Here is a 17,729-nt window from a genome sequence, read left to right as displayed (position 1 = left end):
AGGAGGGTAGCCAGCAGCTGGAGAGAAATGGTGGTTGTTTCCCTCTATCTGGCACTTGTGGGACAAGCTCTGGAGTGGTGTGTCCAGTTTTAGGCTCCCCAGTGCAGGAAAGACATTGACGTAAGGGGAGTGAGTTCAGTGGAGGCTCATGATTAGAGGGCTTTTGTGTTTTTTGCATTTAATTTTACAAATAGAGATTATATGAAAACAGGAACAGTTTAAACTGTGGAAATGTTCACATCTTCTCTTCCACTGCTACAAAGTCCATCTCAGGTTCGTCAGCACATTTCTTACAATGATTTTCCATCATCTAAGTTAACATTGAAAATGTTTACTTGAAATGAGGTTCAGGACAGATCCGTGCAAGACCTGAATCAAAATGCTCTGGTTTGGCAATGAACAAGTAGTATAATCTCCTTTGAGACATACTGCAGTTGGCTATGATTCCACGCAGCCTGTACTTCAAGACTTACAGAATATCATTTGGATATTGTGTCTAACTTTCCTCTGTTTGACATTGTTGTCATTGATCCCCTCCCCACCCCAGTTTCTAATTGAAATTTGTTTCAATTAGCCTTCTGGGTTTTATCTCTGTGTTCTCTTCAGTATTTTTAATTTTCCCTTTTTGATTATGATTTATCAGTCTGAATTTTTATATTATGATTGATCAATCAATCTGAATTGTTCTTGCAGTTTTCCTTTGTATTAGGATAAGTTGCTGTTCTGTAATTCAGTGTATTGGTTTTGAATACTGTGAGTTCATTCCCTCGTTTGCCTTTCAGATTATCTTTCTGGTAGGCCTTGTTGCTTAGTTATCCAAGTTGGAATTTTTTTCTTTTCTGAGAATGCTGAACTTGCTTTGGACACAGTCATAGTCCACACTTAGGTTCTCAGTCAGTTCTGCCCTAAAAACCTAGAACCAGAACTCCCATAGAGTCTGTCTCTTCTTGTGGGGAGTGGAGGAGCAAAAAATGATCTTTACTACTTCTTAAGGATCTGGTATTGTGTCCTGTTAGTTCTCCTGACCAGTGAAGTAATTGGACTTTACTGGGAGCCCTCAATTTTCTTGAAGCCCTTGGATAATTACAGTCAGAACCTGCTTATTCACTGTCTTAAGTCTATAATCATATCTGTTACCAAGTGATTTGTTGTCTATCAAAAAGAAAGATAAAGAGCAGCCGTTACTGTTCACAACTTCTTAGCAAGACTGAATTTTGGATACATTGTCAAATTTTCTTTACCTAAAAATTCTTCTTGTCATCTTTTCTTTTTCGATCATTTCTCATGGATTTTGTTTCTCTCTGTGCGTAAAACTTTAGCTTCTTTCCTGTCAGTGCTTATGAGCTTTTCATGTAGAAGGGTTGCAGGTATCAAAATAACAAGGACTGAATACATTTTTATTCAGAAGTTATCTAAAGTCACTTTAACCTCTTGTTCAACTATTTAGATAAGCAGTTTTGAATTAATAAGTAAATTATTAAAATTATTTATAAGGCATTTTAAAGGTACTGCTAGTAATTTTAGCAGTGACAAAAGAACATACTGAATTGCAAACTTGAGGAATTACCATGTGTTTGCAGATTGTACTCAGCGCACTGACTCTCACAGTGTTGCATATTTTCCAGATAGGGTAGAAGTTATTAACTGGAATTGTTCTTGGCCACTGCTGGTAAATACGCCAGTGAAATGATATCTCTTCTTTGACTATCTACATGTTCTCCTTTAAACCTTTCTTCTTATTCTGATCTCTTCTCTTGCCACAGCTGTCCACAGTGGGAAGATCTGGGGAGGTAATTTTTTTTTACCACTTTTTTTTAGGACTGTTGTTCCTACATGCGCTGTAGCAATTGCCTATGAATGCAACTAGTGCTGGATCTGCTTTTCCCACGCAGTGCCAGGGATTTGTGGGGTCGGTGTGGCCGCTCGGTGGCGCTGTGCTGATGCGGTTGGTAACAGAAATGTGCTCAGGAATTTGAGTGCTTCGCAAAAGTGCTTTTCCAAGCAAGAGAAACTAACTTTGTGGCAAGAGGCATAAATATTCATGTTCTTAGTTGATCTTTGGTGTTCTCAGATGCATTCCAGTCATCTTCTCTCTTTGTGGGATGAGGATATTCACAGAATAAACTTTGACTTAATGCTAGTTTCCCTTTGCTTCTTTGTAAATCATCTGAGAGTGATTTTTGCTTTTGTGTCTCTCTTCTCTGTTGGCTAATTCTGAAGGAGGCATGGGTAGGCCAGTGACTACAAACTGAAGTTAACCTAGGAGCTTCCAGATACACAGTCTGTGTAGCTTGACTACTAACTATAAAGAATACGCACACTGTGTGGCTACTGCTGTAGCCAAAATCCCAGCTCTCTCTAGTCATCAGTCACAGTTCTCATGAGGTTATCTGTCAGGGGAACATAGAATTATTTTGAATAATTTTCTGCGTAATAAATATTGTTTACACGTGACTTTGTTGTTCTGCACCCAGGCATTGGCTCCTACATCTGAAGCCCTTGTTTAGCAGACGGAACTCTACATTGATTTCTGCTAATGATTTTTAAGAAATATATGTGGTGTGTAAAATTACTTCTCTCATGTACTGTTGCTTACTTCTGCCACTTGTTTACTTCATTGCGCATATAAGTATGCTATTTCCGTATGTTAGCTGTTCCCTAGATTGCAGGAATCTTCACTAGTTTTTTTTTTAATTGGGCTATAGCTCTCTTTCCCTCAGCTCAAAGAAAAGATGAATTGTCCCAGCATGTGTCAATTTATAGTAACTCAGCTATAAATCAGTGAGATAATGGGGTTTTGCAAGGGATAATCTACGCATCCCCTGAATATTTTAATTCCAAGCGAGTTTGAAGATAATCTCTGAAAGCACAGCTTTCAGATGAAAGAATTCTACACTGAAAAGATCCTTTTAATACGTATAGCTGACACTCTAATGAAGGAGTACTTGCAGACACAAAGGTAGTGAACAAGCTCATGTTTGGAAGTTTTTTGGGTTTTGATTTTCAGAATTGGATGTATGGGGACTTCTGCTTAACAGTAGAGGAAAAAGTTAAACCATTACTGTAATTGTTCTGCACTGTTGCGAAATTCAGTTAGGTACACTTGAAGTTGGTGAAGGGAGTATGGCATGCCTGGTGCTGCAGAGTTGACTTCTGCAAATCCAGAAACCTTTTAAATTCAGAGTGGTTTCTTTCACTTGCTATGGTCCTGGGGCTTTAGCCTATGGATAAAGATGTCAGTTTTATGCTGTTGTACACAAATAATTGATGTGAAAAATTATGGGTGAGACTTAGTGTTTTAGAGGGAACTTTCAAATATGAAAGTCAGTGTTCACTAAAAAAAAAGGAAATCCAGATCTTCTTAAATTGATCATGGTGTATGTTTCCAGGTATGTGCTGCTCGTTAGACAATGTTTGGGGATCTAGCAGAGCTGTTCCAAGCAGACAGTACTTGGAGCTCTTGAGATGACGTATATGAAAGCCCAGAGCGTCTTCCAAATCTGTATAATTATGTTTGAAGTTTGAATTTTGAAGTACTTTCTCATTCTTTATTAGAGGACCTCAAGTAAGGCTCTGTAAGTGCTTTTCCAATCAGTAGTACATAAATATTTCGGCTGTTCCTGGCAGCTGTGTGTGTTAGAGAGCTTTAAGTGGAAGTCAGTATTGAAAATCAAATTAGTTTTTCTGCTAACAAAACTATTATTTGCAAAATTATGTTTTATTATTCAGAATGTGAAATGGTTAAGATAAATATGGCCAAGGAACTCTTAAGAAAAAAAGAGGGAGAGCGAAGAAACATTCATATGTTGATATATATGGGATTTTCTCCTCTTCGAGATAGCTGTTTTTCTTAGATTTTTCTAAGAATAATTGTGATGTAAGTTGCAAGTACTTCATCCCCCACAAAATCCAACGGTTTTTGAAAAGAGGCTATCAACAGGAAGCTCTTAAAACCATGAGTCTGGATCTTATTTTATAGAGAGATACTATTCATAGAGAGATATATAGAGAAATCTTATTTTATATAGAGAGAAATGACCATTTTTTACCGTATCTTTATGATTTGCTGTTGTTACTAAAACTGCAAAACTTAAAGTTGTTATTACTTGACCAGTTTTGAAAGTAAGAAAAAATGACTTAAAATAGGATTTGCAGATTTTTCTTGAATAAGTTTTGTGTTTTCTTTTGAACAGAACTTCTTGGCATACACAAACAGGCAACAGTAGGCTTTTTGACATTGATGGAATCTCTGAGATATTGTAAGGTAAGCTGTTTTCTACATCATTTAAAAGTTTTCTTTCATTAAGCTGTTTCGGGCTTTTTTAACATTATTACTGTTAATACTGCTTGTATGCAAGTTAGACACTTATGTCATTTTATTGAACATTTTATATCAGTGGAGTCCCAACTGTTTTGAAAACGAACTGAATTCTCATTAACTTGGTCACTAACTAGATGGCCTTTCTGGGTTTGCTTTGTATTTTTGATATTGTTGTACCTTTTTAGGTTGGCTCCTATTTGAAATCTCCAAAATTTCCCATTTGGATACTTGGCAGCGAAACACACCTCACAGTCTTCTTTGCCAAGGTATGTTAGATGTGGTTTTGGTAACCTCAGGCAGATAAACACCACATAAATTCAAAGTGCAGATCTTGCTACAGTGTGAGTTTTATGTGGCTTTAATGTAAAAACGTAGTCACTAAACCTTTTAATTAAGCCTTCCCTTGAAGGCCGAGTTGTTCCATACTTCATCAATATCTCATAAATTTCAGTGTGAAGCCTTTCAGTTTTAGCTTAATTTATTGGGCTGGGGGTAGTTTATGTTTTGGAACACCATGCTTGGGATAAGTACTGTCTTAAATTTCTGTCGTGCAAGAGAGAGTTACATAGTCATTTCATCTCCCTGACAGTACTTTCACAATTTTTAATCTGTAGTCGGTTGTTCTAGATTAAAAATAGACATCAGGACTGTCACAGTAATTCTTTATGTATATTTTGTCAGATATTCTATCAGATATCTACTGTAGCCTGTGAAACATAAAATGCTTTTGGGAGGACTCTCAGTTTAAAATATTAGACCAGATTTTCCAGAGACAATTTCTTTTTCTTTAGTTGAAGATTGTAAGCTGTTTTTCTTAAATTTTATTTTTATACAACACTTGTTTCTGATTAAATGTTTTATTGAAACTTTGAATGGTACCTACTAGTATATTTATTGGCACTTACTAGAAATTAACCTTCCTGTACCTAGTATCTTAAAAATTATTTAAAACTTTAGTTATAAATCTTGAAAATAAATACTAGAACATACGACAAAGATAAAGCTGTAAATTCTCGAGCTGTTGAATTTCCCTAAGTAAAACTTTTGCCTAATCTTTAGAAAGACAGCATAAATGCTTAGATTTTTCTTATTAAAAAACAAACCTCCACAGTATATTAGAAGTTTATCTGTAGTAGTATTTTTTTATCGTTAAACTTAAATTTTAAAAAATCCTTTAAATTAATTAGCCGGTGTTACACATTGAATTTTTTTTTTTCAAATTTTAATCCCTAATGTCTGATAAATATTCTTTCTTCCTTATTTCGTGAAACAGAAAAATCCTTATTCTCCTCTGGATGTTTTTTTTCTGCTTTACTCTCTCCCCAGTCTTTCCTAGTAAAGCTTTTTTATTTCAGTTTTGAAATTTTATCCACAGTTTTTCTGAATGATACCACCAAAGTCAGTACTTTGTCATATAGACAGCAGTGTGGTGCAAATAGGTATAATCACTCTGTTATGCCAGTCCAGTGTTCCTGTCACAGTGTTGTTACAGCTAATGTTTAGTGTCTGCAGAGACCATTTCCAGACAGAAATCCACTTCTAATGCTCTTTGTTTTGGAGTGTTGAAGGCTGTTTCCTGGGTTTAGAGTAACTGGGTATCAATATCTGCTGTCTCCAATTGGCTCTCCTTTCTTTACTGAACTCCACTTAGGCTGTGGAAAACTTCAGCTTGTGATTAATAAAAAGCAGAAGAATTGACATGGTATTGGCAAAGAATTTCCTAGAGTTTTTGTTGTCATTGTTATTACTATTATGCAGAGCAGGAGCTGAAGATGTGTAAAAGCTCATAGTTTTTGAATTTGCATCTAACCTCATCCTTTCTAAAGTAGCAGTCGTTGAGCATTTCTGTTGGAGCAGAGATGTCAGCTACAGTGGAAATACAAATTGTGTTGACAAACCATTATTGTATCAATTGAAGCTACATGTCAAAAACTACAGGAAAAAACTTGAATTCATTGCCAGTGGTTAATCAGCAAGTTGTTAAAGTAGCACATGTAGTTGTGTAGATGGTGTTTGATACTGAGGATGTAGGTTCATCATCCGTTTGATACTGAGGATGGCGAGTTTGATTACATGAGAAAGTAATTTTCAGAATGGGAAGAGAAAAATGAACTGTGGAGCCCAAACCAGTGCAGATTAAGTTTGAAAAAACCAAGTAAGTTTTAATTCTTTCAAGCTGCATATATTTTACAGGATCATAAAGCCGTATTTTTAAATAGAATAATGTTAGGCAATTATTAAGCGGAACAGTAGTCACTTCTGTCATTAGTTGAGTAATTTGGTCTGGAAATCTAGAAACAGCAGTCTGCCTAGGCTACTGTTGCTATAGACAACTAGCATGGGAAAATTAGGGAACAGAGCAGAATCTTCATTGCCATCTTTCCTTGAGCATGGAGGTTTAACAAGCAAAAGGTTTTACTCAAATTCTGCATACTGCTTTACGTAAAGAAAGCTGGCTGCTGTTCTTTAGTACTCAGATTTTTTACATCTGATGAATGATAAACATTGGTTTCTTATCAGTGGAATGAAGAATTAACCACCGCACTTTTCTATCTCAGAACATTTTGATTTAAATATTGTAGACTTCTGTTGCTGTCTGCCAGAACATATTTGCGCTACTCTAAGTGTGGACCATTCGTTTGTAGCTGTGACTGTGAGAAGTGGTTTATTTTGTAAAATAAATAAACCTGTTCATAGCTGCCATCCTAAAACTTTGTATATTTTCAATGGATTTTAGTGAGCAAACTGCAGCACAGTATCTTTGGCCAAAGGTCACACTTATAGCCTCAAGTGAAAATGAGTTAACTAAAGTATGTAATTGGTCTTAAGCTCTTTTGTAACTGCTGCTGCATGAAGTAGCCTTAAACAGAGGCTGTTGAGTCAATTCCTTGTTCTAAGAGAAGTCTACAGTGGGTCAGCAGTTTCTCCTATTACTAAAAGAGTAAATTTTATTCTACCTGCATGGTCTTCATCTCCACATCTTGATTGTCATAGCATTTCTGTGAGTTATTAGCCTTGTTTCAATAGAGAGATTTGAGGTAGAGAGAAATAACAAATAATTTCTTCATTGAAACAGCAATTTTGATTGAAGCACTTTTTATTGAAGACAGTATCAATAGTTGTGATGTCTGGGACTTTGCCAGTTTCTCATCAGCCAAATAATTACTTGTAGTTAGATCTTTTGGAAAGAAAATAGAATCTGGAAATATCTGAAATGAAACCTCGCATGTTACCATAAATTCATTTTTAAGGTAGGCTGGGTTGAGCAGAAATACTACAGCTTATTCTGCACATGAGTAAATGTTGAAGTCAGAAAGGACATGAGAACATCTGCATTACTTAAATAGTTCTTCAGAACTCTGATACTTATGTGTGTCATAATAGAGTTGGAAAACTTTGTGAATCATTGCAGGGGGAGTTCATAGCAAAGAACGATAAGTAGTACCATCACATTGTTTTTCTTTTCTTCACAAATATGTGTGTATAAAGTCAGAAAGCTGCTTAATGCTCAGCAGGCCAGATTTAACATTTTCCAAAAAAGGAAGTGTGGCTATTACTCTTAGAGGTCACAGGCTATGCATTTGCAACAAGGTAGATTTTGCCTGAAAAAGTGAGTATGTAGATTCTTCATAGGCTACTAAATCTAATCAGCCATCATTTCTGCCTTTCCCTGCCCACCCTTCCTTTCAGTGAATAGGAAGACTTTCAAATGGCTTCAGTCCAACAAAAGCAAACAAGGAAGCTTTCATCTGACACACTGAGTTTCCCTGCATGCTCTCTCAGACGGTGCAAAGGGAAATATGTGGTGCTGTAAATGTCCTCTAAAAATCAGCTTTATCATTACAGTCTTTTTGTATTTTTTTTTTTACTCTTTTATTGTAAGGATAAGAGAGAGTAGGAAGTGGGGTAGCTCTAAATAAGGCTGTGATGTTCTGGATGAAATGTTGTAGGGGCACTTCTTAATTATTTTTATGGTACTCATAATATAGGAAGTTACGACAAGCTGAGACAATTCAGAACTTCTAGGAATGTCAAAGTGTGGTCAGACTATATGAAACAATACCAACAAGTTGAAATGTTATGCAAAATATAACAAGAAAATGTTCCAGTGCAAACAATAGGAAGAACAACAGGAGGTTAATAGGTGCTTTCTAAATACTGTCTGCTGACATGCAAATCCACGTGCTGTTGAAGTTTGAATTCATTTGAAGTTATATGTCTATGCCATTGAAAGTGAAAAGACAGCATGGATGAAGGTCGGTCTGGTGACTTCAGGTGATTGAAACTAACTGTGGGACATTTCAGCTGTGTAAGTTTTTTTTTAAATTCTGTTAGTTTGTTTCTAGGTCTTTGAGCACACAGGCCTCAACAGAATTGGCTATCCATTTTCAGTTACAGCATTGTAGCATTTCTAGACTTGAAGAGTTAGATAAGCAGAGAAAACTTCTGTCTGAGAAATCTGAGTAAGTTACAAATTACTGCTTTTGAAGGAAAATGTCCTGTCCTGGAACCACACTGGTTTCAGATTTTATTTTTCTGACTTTGATCACTGTAACCTGTTCTACATATTCTCAGGGCCATTTTTCTGCATCCTTGATAGTATTGTCTCTCAGAAGAAAGAACATTCACTTCTCTTCCTAAACAATCTTTTTCATCAGAGTTCAACTGAGGGGCACCGCAGCGAACACTGACACGGCTATAGGAGAGCCTAAATGTGGCTCAGTGGTGTTTACAAGAACTGGACTGAGGGGGAGTGTTAGTTGGTACAGCATTTAAGGTCCGAACACCAACAGAGGTTGTCAGTGGTCATGAAAGAAAATAAGATGCATGTGTAAAAAATTCAGTCATTATTAGTATATGTTAACAAGTTTGGTTTCTACAAAAGTAACCTATGTGTTTCCTTTAACTTAAGAACTCTTCTGCTTTGGAAGGGTAATGAAAAATATCTACACGTTTCCTTTTGTTTTTCGCTCCCATGACCAGTGAATGCAGGTAAAGTATGTTTTCATCAGAGAATAAAATCACATTTTGAAAATCCACTTCAGGAAATGGTTACAGAGCGTGTGGATTTAGCGTCTTTAGTTTTCAGGAGTAAGAGGAGTTGGTTCTGGTTGGGACAGTCTGGACAACTGATGGAAAAGATGTAGATGTGTGAGGCAACTGCAGAAATCATTTCTGGGCTGAAGTAGGACTCCCATTTTCTCTGTGCTATTTAAGAGTAGGGAGGCAAATGCTGTTTCGTTTTTGACAAGAGCTGTCACCTGACTAAATCAACATTGCATCTTCAAATATTTCTATTGGCTGTTAATTTGAGAGCTCCTTTCTGCAGGAAGAGACCCCTTTTTTAAATGAATGTTAAAGGAGAGTGTTTCCTTTGGGAACTGTGGGCTCCCAAAAAGAATTTAAGTTACTCTACTAGTTGGTTTAAGATCTGTAGTGTAAATGCTATTGCTAAATGAATTTAAGTTGTTCTGAATAACACAGCAGTTCATAAGCAATTCCAAATGAGTTTTGGAAAGTAGTAGAAAGGCCAGTTTTGAGGTCTCATTGTTGTCAGGGAACATCTCAAAATACTTCTGAAAAGTTCTACCTTACTCTAGCTTTGTGAGATCACAGAGCTTAACTGTGAAACCTTGTTCTGCTCCTTGTGGGTCTATTCTGATTTTACTTGTGGATTGATTTGTTCATACTACAGGTGTGTGGTCCTTTTCGTTGAACAGGTCCCTCTGGACAATTTTTTATAGTTTGTTTGGAAGGTTTTTTACAGGAGAGCTTGTACTTCTTACATTCACATCAGTGATTTGCACACCAGCATTTATCAAGTAACTTTTAGATTTTGTCTTAATTTTTCATTCTAGTAAAAGAGACTCTACAGGTGATGCAACAGTGTGTGGTGGCATATTGTTTCTAATTAAACCAGTCCATGACATCAATTTGCCCAAAGTCATGGTGCATTGTCATTTATGAAGTCTCCGAGGTTTTTTTGGTGGGATTTTTTTTATTTTGGTTGGGGGTTTTTTTTGGGGTGGGGGGGTTTGTTTGGTTACAGTTTTTTATTTAATTAGAAATGTAGTTTTGGTTTTAAGTGGAGGTGGCTTTCATGAGAAACTTCAGCCATCATACAGTTTTTAGCTTTGCTCAGGACAAATACTTGTTTCATTTTATTTTCCTGTTTCCCGCATTGTTTGAATACTCAGCCAACTCTGATAGCTGCTAGGAAATACCAGATCTCCCTGTCTGCTCACAACTTTTGATGGTCTCTACATCAGCTTTACTAGAATAATTTTTTAATACTGGAGAAGGCAAAGCTCCTCTGAGTTGCTATACTTACTGAAAAGAGTTTATCCTGAAATGTTACACATTTTGATACTATTCTGTGCTCAGGTAGATGAGAGAATGCCTTTGTACTGACTCTGGGCACGTTGTTTCCACACCTAGATGAAAACTTGTAAGATGCGGGGTGGGGAGTAGTTCTCACAGTTCCAATAGAAACTTTCGATCCAGCAACGTTTAGATATAAAAACTGAAAATAAAACACTACCACTTGTTGCATGAGATACTCTTTGAAATGAAGGCAGGAAGGGTGAGAGAATAAAGGATAGAAAACCAGTGCAGTAAGAGAACCTTTTCTAGATCCACAAATCGAAAATGAACGAATTTCCTGCAAATTGCTAAGCTCTCAATTTAGTGTATTGTAGGAGCACTTCTGAATCGGAAAACTTACAAGGAAGATCTGCCTACAAATATCACATTAAACATTTTTAGGAAAAATGTCTCCTTAATCATTTCAAGTCTATTTAAATGCACTTAGGAAGACAAGTGATTCTAGAGGTCATCCATGAATTTACTTTTCCAGCTTCCTAGTTCCCTTCAAAGTGTGTGCTGTGTTTACTTTCTGCTTGCTGAGTTTGCATTTTAGTTGGTTAAGAAACAAACTTTTGTCTGATTTTTAAAGGTTAGCAGTAGGTTGTGGGAACATAACCTGAGATTAATGGGTAGGCATCTCCATGAGACAATTTTTGGCAATAGCTAGGTGGATACATTGTCTCTGAACATGAGCTAGCTCTATGTTTAGTGGAAAGCTTTTAGTGGTGAACATGTAAAGCAGCTGTTGTGAAAAATGCACTGAGCAGTATAGAAATGGTGGGTCATTTCCTGCCCATTTGTAGGCAGGGCTGTCCTGAGGAGTACATTTTCCTTTTCCTCATATTAGAATGTATGACTCTCATATGTAAACTGAAATTGGGGGCTGGAAGGTAACAAGTTGGGTCCTACCTCGTAGGAGAACTTCTAGAAGGAATTGCAGCCTCCTGTGTGTTGAAGGAGGAGGCTATGAGCAACATCTAGTTTGCATGTACATCAGCCTACCCAGGGAAGGACTGATTTTTAAAGAAACACATTTTAGTTGTTTTATTCTTTTTTGTAGTATATGCAGAGTGGCTTGCAAATAGTAAATACATCAAAGAAATTTCTAAATGCAATTTTATAATTTATAAGTCACTCTATCAAATAAATTCTGAAAGCAAAGATGCTAGGTAGAAACAAAGCCCTAAAACCTAAACCACTGTCTTCCAAAATATGGAATTTAGTATGCTTGTAGTATCACGATGAAGAGAAGGCAAATGAAATTAACAACTTCTCCATATATTCCATGTACTTTTACGTGAGGCAAGAGGTAGAAATCATAAACCTTGATAGTTCCAGACTCTCACCATCCATTCTTTGCTTTACAAAGCACCTTCCTTTTTACTTTATCTTTTAATTGTGGCCTACTGACTGCATATTTTTAATACCAGATAATGATACTGGGAATACTAAGACTTAGAATTGGGAATGTAGTATTCACCACGTGACAGAATGGTAGTTCCAGCTTATGAACTGATTATCTACCTGCTATGTGTTCTGTTTGAGAAAATGAATCTCTGTGAATGGATGTTAATCCTTGCTCACATGTTATAAATACATGTTCTGGAGTGAATCTGAGGAATCATTCTTTCCCTTACAATTTTGCTACCTGAGAAAATGTCCTGAAGTCATTAATGTATTACAGAACTTAGGAAACAGACAGTTTTAAATATAGTTATTGAATGCCTATTAAAGATATTTTTAAGTGAAGTGTTCTTGGGCTAAACAACAGGGAAATTATTTTGTGGCCATTTGTCTCTCTGCATGTTTTTTTTCCAAAATGTCTGAAGACCAGATGTTCTTGCTGAGCAGGGCACCATGTATCCTTGGAAGTGGAGGATTACGTATTTTTTTATTCTCTGTTCAGCCTGCTTTATTCCCATGTGCCCAAACCCTGCTGGGATAGATGCAGGAACTAGAAACAGTAAATGAGACTGCCAACATGACAACATATGCTTCAGTAATAAAAATACACTTTAAAATAGTAACTGTTGTAGTCCTGTTCTGAAACTTTGTGCCAAGTTCTGCTTTTTGCAAAACTCACAAACTGCCTAATAAACATGTGACATGACAGACTGAACTTGTGTAGAGAATCTCTATCAGAAGACTTTAGGTCATTTTATAAATGGCAGGAACTTGGTTAAAACTGGTTTGGGTTGTAGCTGTTGTTTGATCCACAGAACCTTAGTACATGTGACAGCTGTGGAATCCCTGGGAAAATAGGGTGAATCCATATACAGAATTGGGTTTAATCCAAGTACAATCACAAAGATGTTTAGCAACCAATTTCTAACCACTTTTTTAAAAGCATTGAAAAATAAGTTTTTCTTCCCTTTATTTAGTCCTTTCATACAGATAGCAGCTTTGTTGCATCCAAAATGAAAATAACATCTTTGACCTCTTTTGATAAGGCAGCTCTACTTTCAAACTTGAAAGTCTGAATGTGGAAGAATACAAATACAGAGAATAGGCAGGGACAGGGATTGTCTATGGAGGAGGGACCTCTGAACTCTTCCTAGGAAAGGTGAAGCACATTTAGTCATATTTTAATTTGCTATCTTTCTCCTCTTACAGAACATAAGAAGTTACATGTGATTAGCTATGTGAATAATATATTCTTTTGTTTGTAAAACTGTAGTAATGTCGTTTCAATATTTAAGTGCATTTTTTTCAGTGTTAGTGTGTTTTACATAAGAAGCACATGAAATCTGTTTTCTCTTTGTATTACAGGGAGTCCAATGCCATTTTCCTCTACCAGTTGATAGTTTAGGGTATCTTATATATGTACTTTAAGAATATCTGTTACAGAGGGGTGCCAAAGTTGTCAGTCAAAGAGACTGGGCTATGAAAATATTGAAACAGTGCAGGTGTATTTAGAGAAATTTGGTCACTGTCTATGCATAGTTAAGAAAGCTCATGCAGTTTGAGTGAAGTGAGATGGGCTTTACTGTATAATACAGCTGTAATGAAAAAGTGTCACAAGTTTTGTATTGATAAAAGAATAAACATACTGGTTTTTATAGAAGCTAATTGCTCTATTCTGCTACTGTTGGAATTAGCTACCTGAAATAATATACTTCAAATATGATCATAAACAGCAATACTGTTTTTATAATATTTATGAATATTTAGTATTTTCTCTGTACACGTAGCAATGTGCATATAAAGATTTCTTAAAATACTCCTTACCAATACTAAATAACAGTGGCTTACATGCCATTATTAATATACTTTTTTTCTTCATTGCTTCCCAGAGCTTGTACATTTCATGTGAAAAGCCATAAAATATTACTGTTAGGTTAATTAACCATGCTAAAAATTGTCCTTTAGAAACACTTGTTGGTTTTGAGTTATAAAATAATTGATCCAGTCTATTTGCAAAAACTTTTCATCATTCTGGATTGGGGCAAGCCAGAGGGTTCTCGTCATCCCAAGAGAGAATTATATGGTTTAAGTGGGAAACTGAATACTGTAAGCTGGTTTCCAACATTAAGTGCAGCTTTCAGGATTGTGAGAACTGTACTTAGGAAGTTTTAAATTTCTCCAGTGAATCTTCACTTGTTGTAAACTTTGGTATCAAATGTTCCTGACATACTTGTTCATTTCCTGCCTCCTTATTGTAATTCCCAAATAGAATTAGTATGTTAATACTCACCACTGCGTTGTATGGCAATAACCTCATGTCTATAGACTGAAACGGTATTAGATGTAGAAATAGTATTTAAGACTAGATATTAATTTTTTTACATGGAAAAAGAGTAGCATAATAATAGAAGCTAAAGTTCATCTTAGTGAATTATACTGTGGAGGTTTTGGAAGTCATAAAGTGTGGAATTTGTCCACTTCCAGCTTGATTCCTCATAGGAACAAAGTATAGTGTTTGCATAGCACTGCATTCTGTCTTCAAAAAAAAAAAGCTATGTGAATATAATTTGAAAAGCTGCCCTTTCAGATTAAGCTTGCGACTTGAGGGTAGTATATAATTTAGTTATTAGATAAGAATTCCAGTAAACTCAAATTTGCTGACTCCTGGTCTATAATTCCAGTAATCTATTTTTGCTTTCAAAACAAAGACTTTATGTTGATGAGCAAAACAAGATACTAACTGAATAAGAAAAATACTATATGCCTAATCTTTATTGGTTCACAGTAATCTCTTGTAATCAGTCCATGAAAGCAAGGAACACGTTGAAGAAGCTCTTATTTTTTCATGAGTCACCAAGTGAATTGTTGCCTTCTTGGGATGTTTTAAAATAAACCACCAACATCTCTGGCAATGTAACTGTTAAACAGTTATTAATTGTAGTTTTGTGTTTCTCTTATTTTTAAAAACTGCTATGCTGTGGCTTTTTTTGTTGGCTGTCTTATTAAACCATCCTCTCCCACAGGAATGGAGGATATATTGTGGTTTCTATAACTTACTTGAGTGTATGTTAAAAACCCCACTTTCCAGATGAATAGGCTGACAGGGTCCTCAGCTTTCTGTTGTTAATTCTTCCTCTTTGGTTTGTGTTCACTTTTCCTCCAGAGCCTCACCCCACTCTTGGATTAGGCTCTCTTTTCTGTCTGGTAGTATGGCTGAAGGTGAAATAGAATTTGAAGTAGTCCATATGTAGCTTTTCATTCTTCCCTATGGAGAACTCTCTTCTGTTCTCAGCAAGGTACTGCAGGTACTGTGAAGTAAATACAGTCCTTTCACTTTTGCAAGGCAGTGTGCAGCTAGAGCCAGTTTGCTTCCTTTTAACCACCTTGTTGTAACAAATTGCTTGCCGTCAATGTTCCTCCTCCTCCACCACCACTATCCCTTGATGAACACTTTCAGATAAACTGTTGTATTTTCCTGGTCTAAACTACAAGGTCGATATTGTATTTTCTGACCCCTGATAAGAACACTGCTACTTTGGGGGTGGCATTCTTCCTGTGGTGTCTTTTTCCTCTCTTATTCAAGAAAAGTATTTTCTTTGAGCATTTTCTGAATCCCTGATAGACTCATAGCCCCTCTTCAAGACTTAGGAGGATACAGTATATGATCTTTTACACCTGCCATTCTGAAGTGGAAATAGTTGTGGCTGCAGAGCTCTTGTATAGTGACAGATAAGTCAAGGACCTTTCCTTCAGTTTTTCCATATACAGCTCTCAAGTGGGAAAAATTTTATACTCCTTCAAGTATTCTTTGGTTATATTCCAGTTGTTTGGCATTTTTTAATGCCTTCACTCATGGAAGATAATATGCTGCAGAGCAGTATCACATTCCATTGGCGAGCACAAGAAAATCATTGTAAGCACTCTGTGCAGGGCGCTGCTATCACTGCAACAACCAGGGACAGTGCTCCCTGCGAACTGCTGGTGCAGATGATGTCCCTGAATACTAGTTCACTAGTCTTCATTGGCCATCCCTCTGTTCAGAGCCAGACTCATAATCTTTTAAACTGCATTTATGTCAATAACATCAAATGGTTTAGGATGGACTTTGCAGGTAAGGGCTCTAGGATTTTACTTACTTTGTTACCACGGCATAATTGTCTAACTGTCCCTTTTCAGACATGCCCTTCACAATAGCCTGCCTAAATTGACAGTAGATTCAGTATTTTTAGAGTATTTTTAGAACCAGTAACTTCATACCTCAGCAGTCTCAATACTGCTTTAGTAGTGCCTAAGAGGAAACAAGATCTATAACCTCTCCATAACTGTTCAGTTCTTTGTATGATGGTAATAATAGCCTCCCATTTTACATCTTAAGGCCTCTCTTTTCCTTGGTTTGATAAATAGCTCCTAGAAAAATCTACCAAAAAAGCTGTTATGTCATTTCAAGCAATGCCCAAGTTCTATTGAGCCTTCTTCATCTTAATGAGAATCAACAACTGGATTTTTATATCACTCTAAGACTTTGAGTGTATTTTTGCTACTGTAGTGATGATAGCTTTCCTGCTTTTCAACTGATACTGTCTATGTTAAATTTTACTTTCTGGTTTGTTTCCTAGCCAGTCCCTACAAGTAAAACTATCTGATGCCTTTAGGACACACAACTGAATTTGTATATGTGCTGATGCATATGGCACTTCTGCTCCTTGCCTTCAAATAAAGCTGCATTCAAGTCTATTCTCTCTTAATTAAATGAGTTGTTATATCTTAGGCTAAAAGAACATTTCTTCTTCAAAAGGTGGAGGATCCCTTCACCTTTTGAAGAAGAACATTCTCTGTGTCCTCCGGGGTACATACAGTGGATGTGGAGATCCATTGCAAATGAATGATTACAGCCACAGGAGGAATTGAAGTTGCACATTCTTACTTCAGACCACTATCAATTTGAAATGCATTCTGGTCATGTGTGAAAGACCTGTGTGTCCGAATTGTAATGATACAGTTACATAGTACATCAGTAGGACTGTGTGAAGTGTCTTTTCTCTTTCAAAAGAAAATCTCCAGAGGAACCTTGCTGACGCATGAAATCAGCTTTCTTTTTGAACCAACTCCTCACTGAGATGCTCTGCCTGGCATCCAGTTTCAACAACCAGTTGTGAGACTCCTGTTTCCTCTGTAAAATTGAAATTTGGCAATGGATTCAGAAGTCAGTTAGAGACATGGAAGTCAGTTTCAGAGGTCCCATCTACCTTGTTTTCTTAGGAAGCCATTTTGGAAAAGTTGATGCCTTTTGAAAGCCACTGATTATAGTATTGAAAAGTACATGCTTTTCTCTGTAATACAAGACTGGATTAAATAAACTTCAGTTCTCCAGATGCGATTAAGTTACAGCAAGTTAAAAAGTTGATAAATAACCAGTGTTTCTATACTGTTTCTAGATAAATTCTGAAGAAGAAAGTTAGTATTACAATATGTAATTCTTACCCGTATCACTCAATAGTGATAGTGTAGAACCATAAAGTTCATGTGCGAGCAGATTTCATTTTTCAGGGCAATTGGTCTTTCAGGGTGTGATCTTTGTAAAAATTCATAGCCAGGATTTCAGTGTGGCTTAGCCATTATGTTCTGCTTTTGATTTGTA

At 36.4% G+C, this 17,729-nt stretch overlaps 1 protein-coding gene across 1 annotated transcript in view; it reads left to right on the top strand.

Annotated features, from left to right (window-relative positions):
* MINDY3 (MINDY lysine 48 deubiquitinase 3) overlaps positions 1–17,729 on the top strand; it is a 48,451-nt gene that overhangs the window by 16,860 nt on the left and 13,862 nt on the right. The window contains exons 9-10 of the mRNA XM_039569109.1: positions 4,194–4,264; positions 4,507–4,587. Of these exons, the coding sequence (XP_039425043.1) occupies positions 4,194–4,264; positions 4,507–4,587 (152 nt within the window). The remainder of the gene's footprint in view (positions 1–4,193; positions 4,265–4,506; positions 4,588–17,729) is intronic.

Source organism: Corvus cornix, chromosome 2 (assembly GCF_000738735.6).
Source record: "Corvus cornix cornix isolate S_Up_H32 chromosome 2, ASM73873v5, whole genome shotgun sequence".
In the NCBI taxonomy this organism is placed as follows: Eukaryota; Metazoa; Chordata; class Aves; order Passeriformes; family Corvidae; genus Corvus; species Corvus cornix.
The sequence above is the reverse complement of the archived record's forward strand: the minus strand, read 5'-3'. Positions and strand labels throughout refer to the sequence as shown.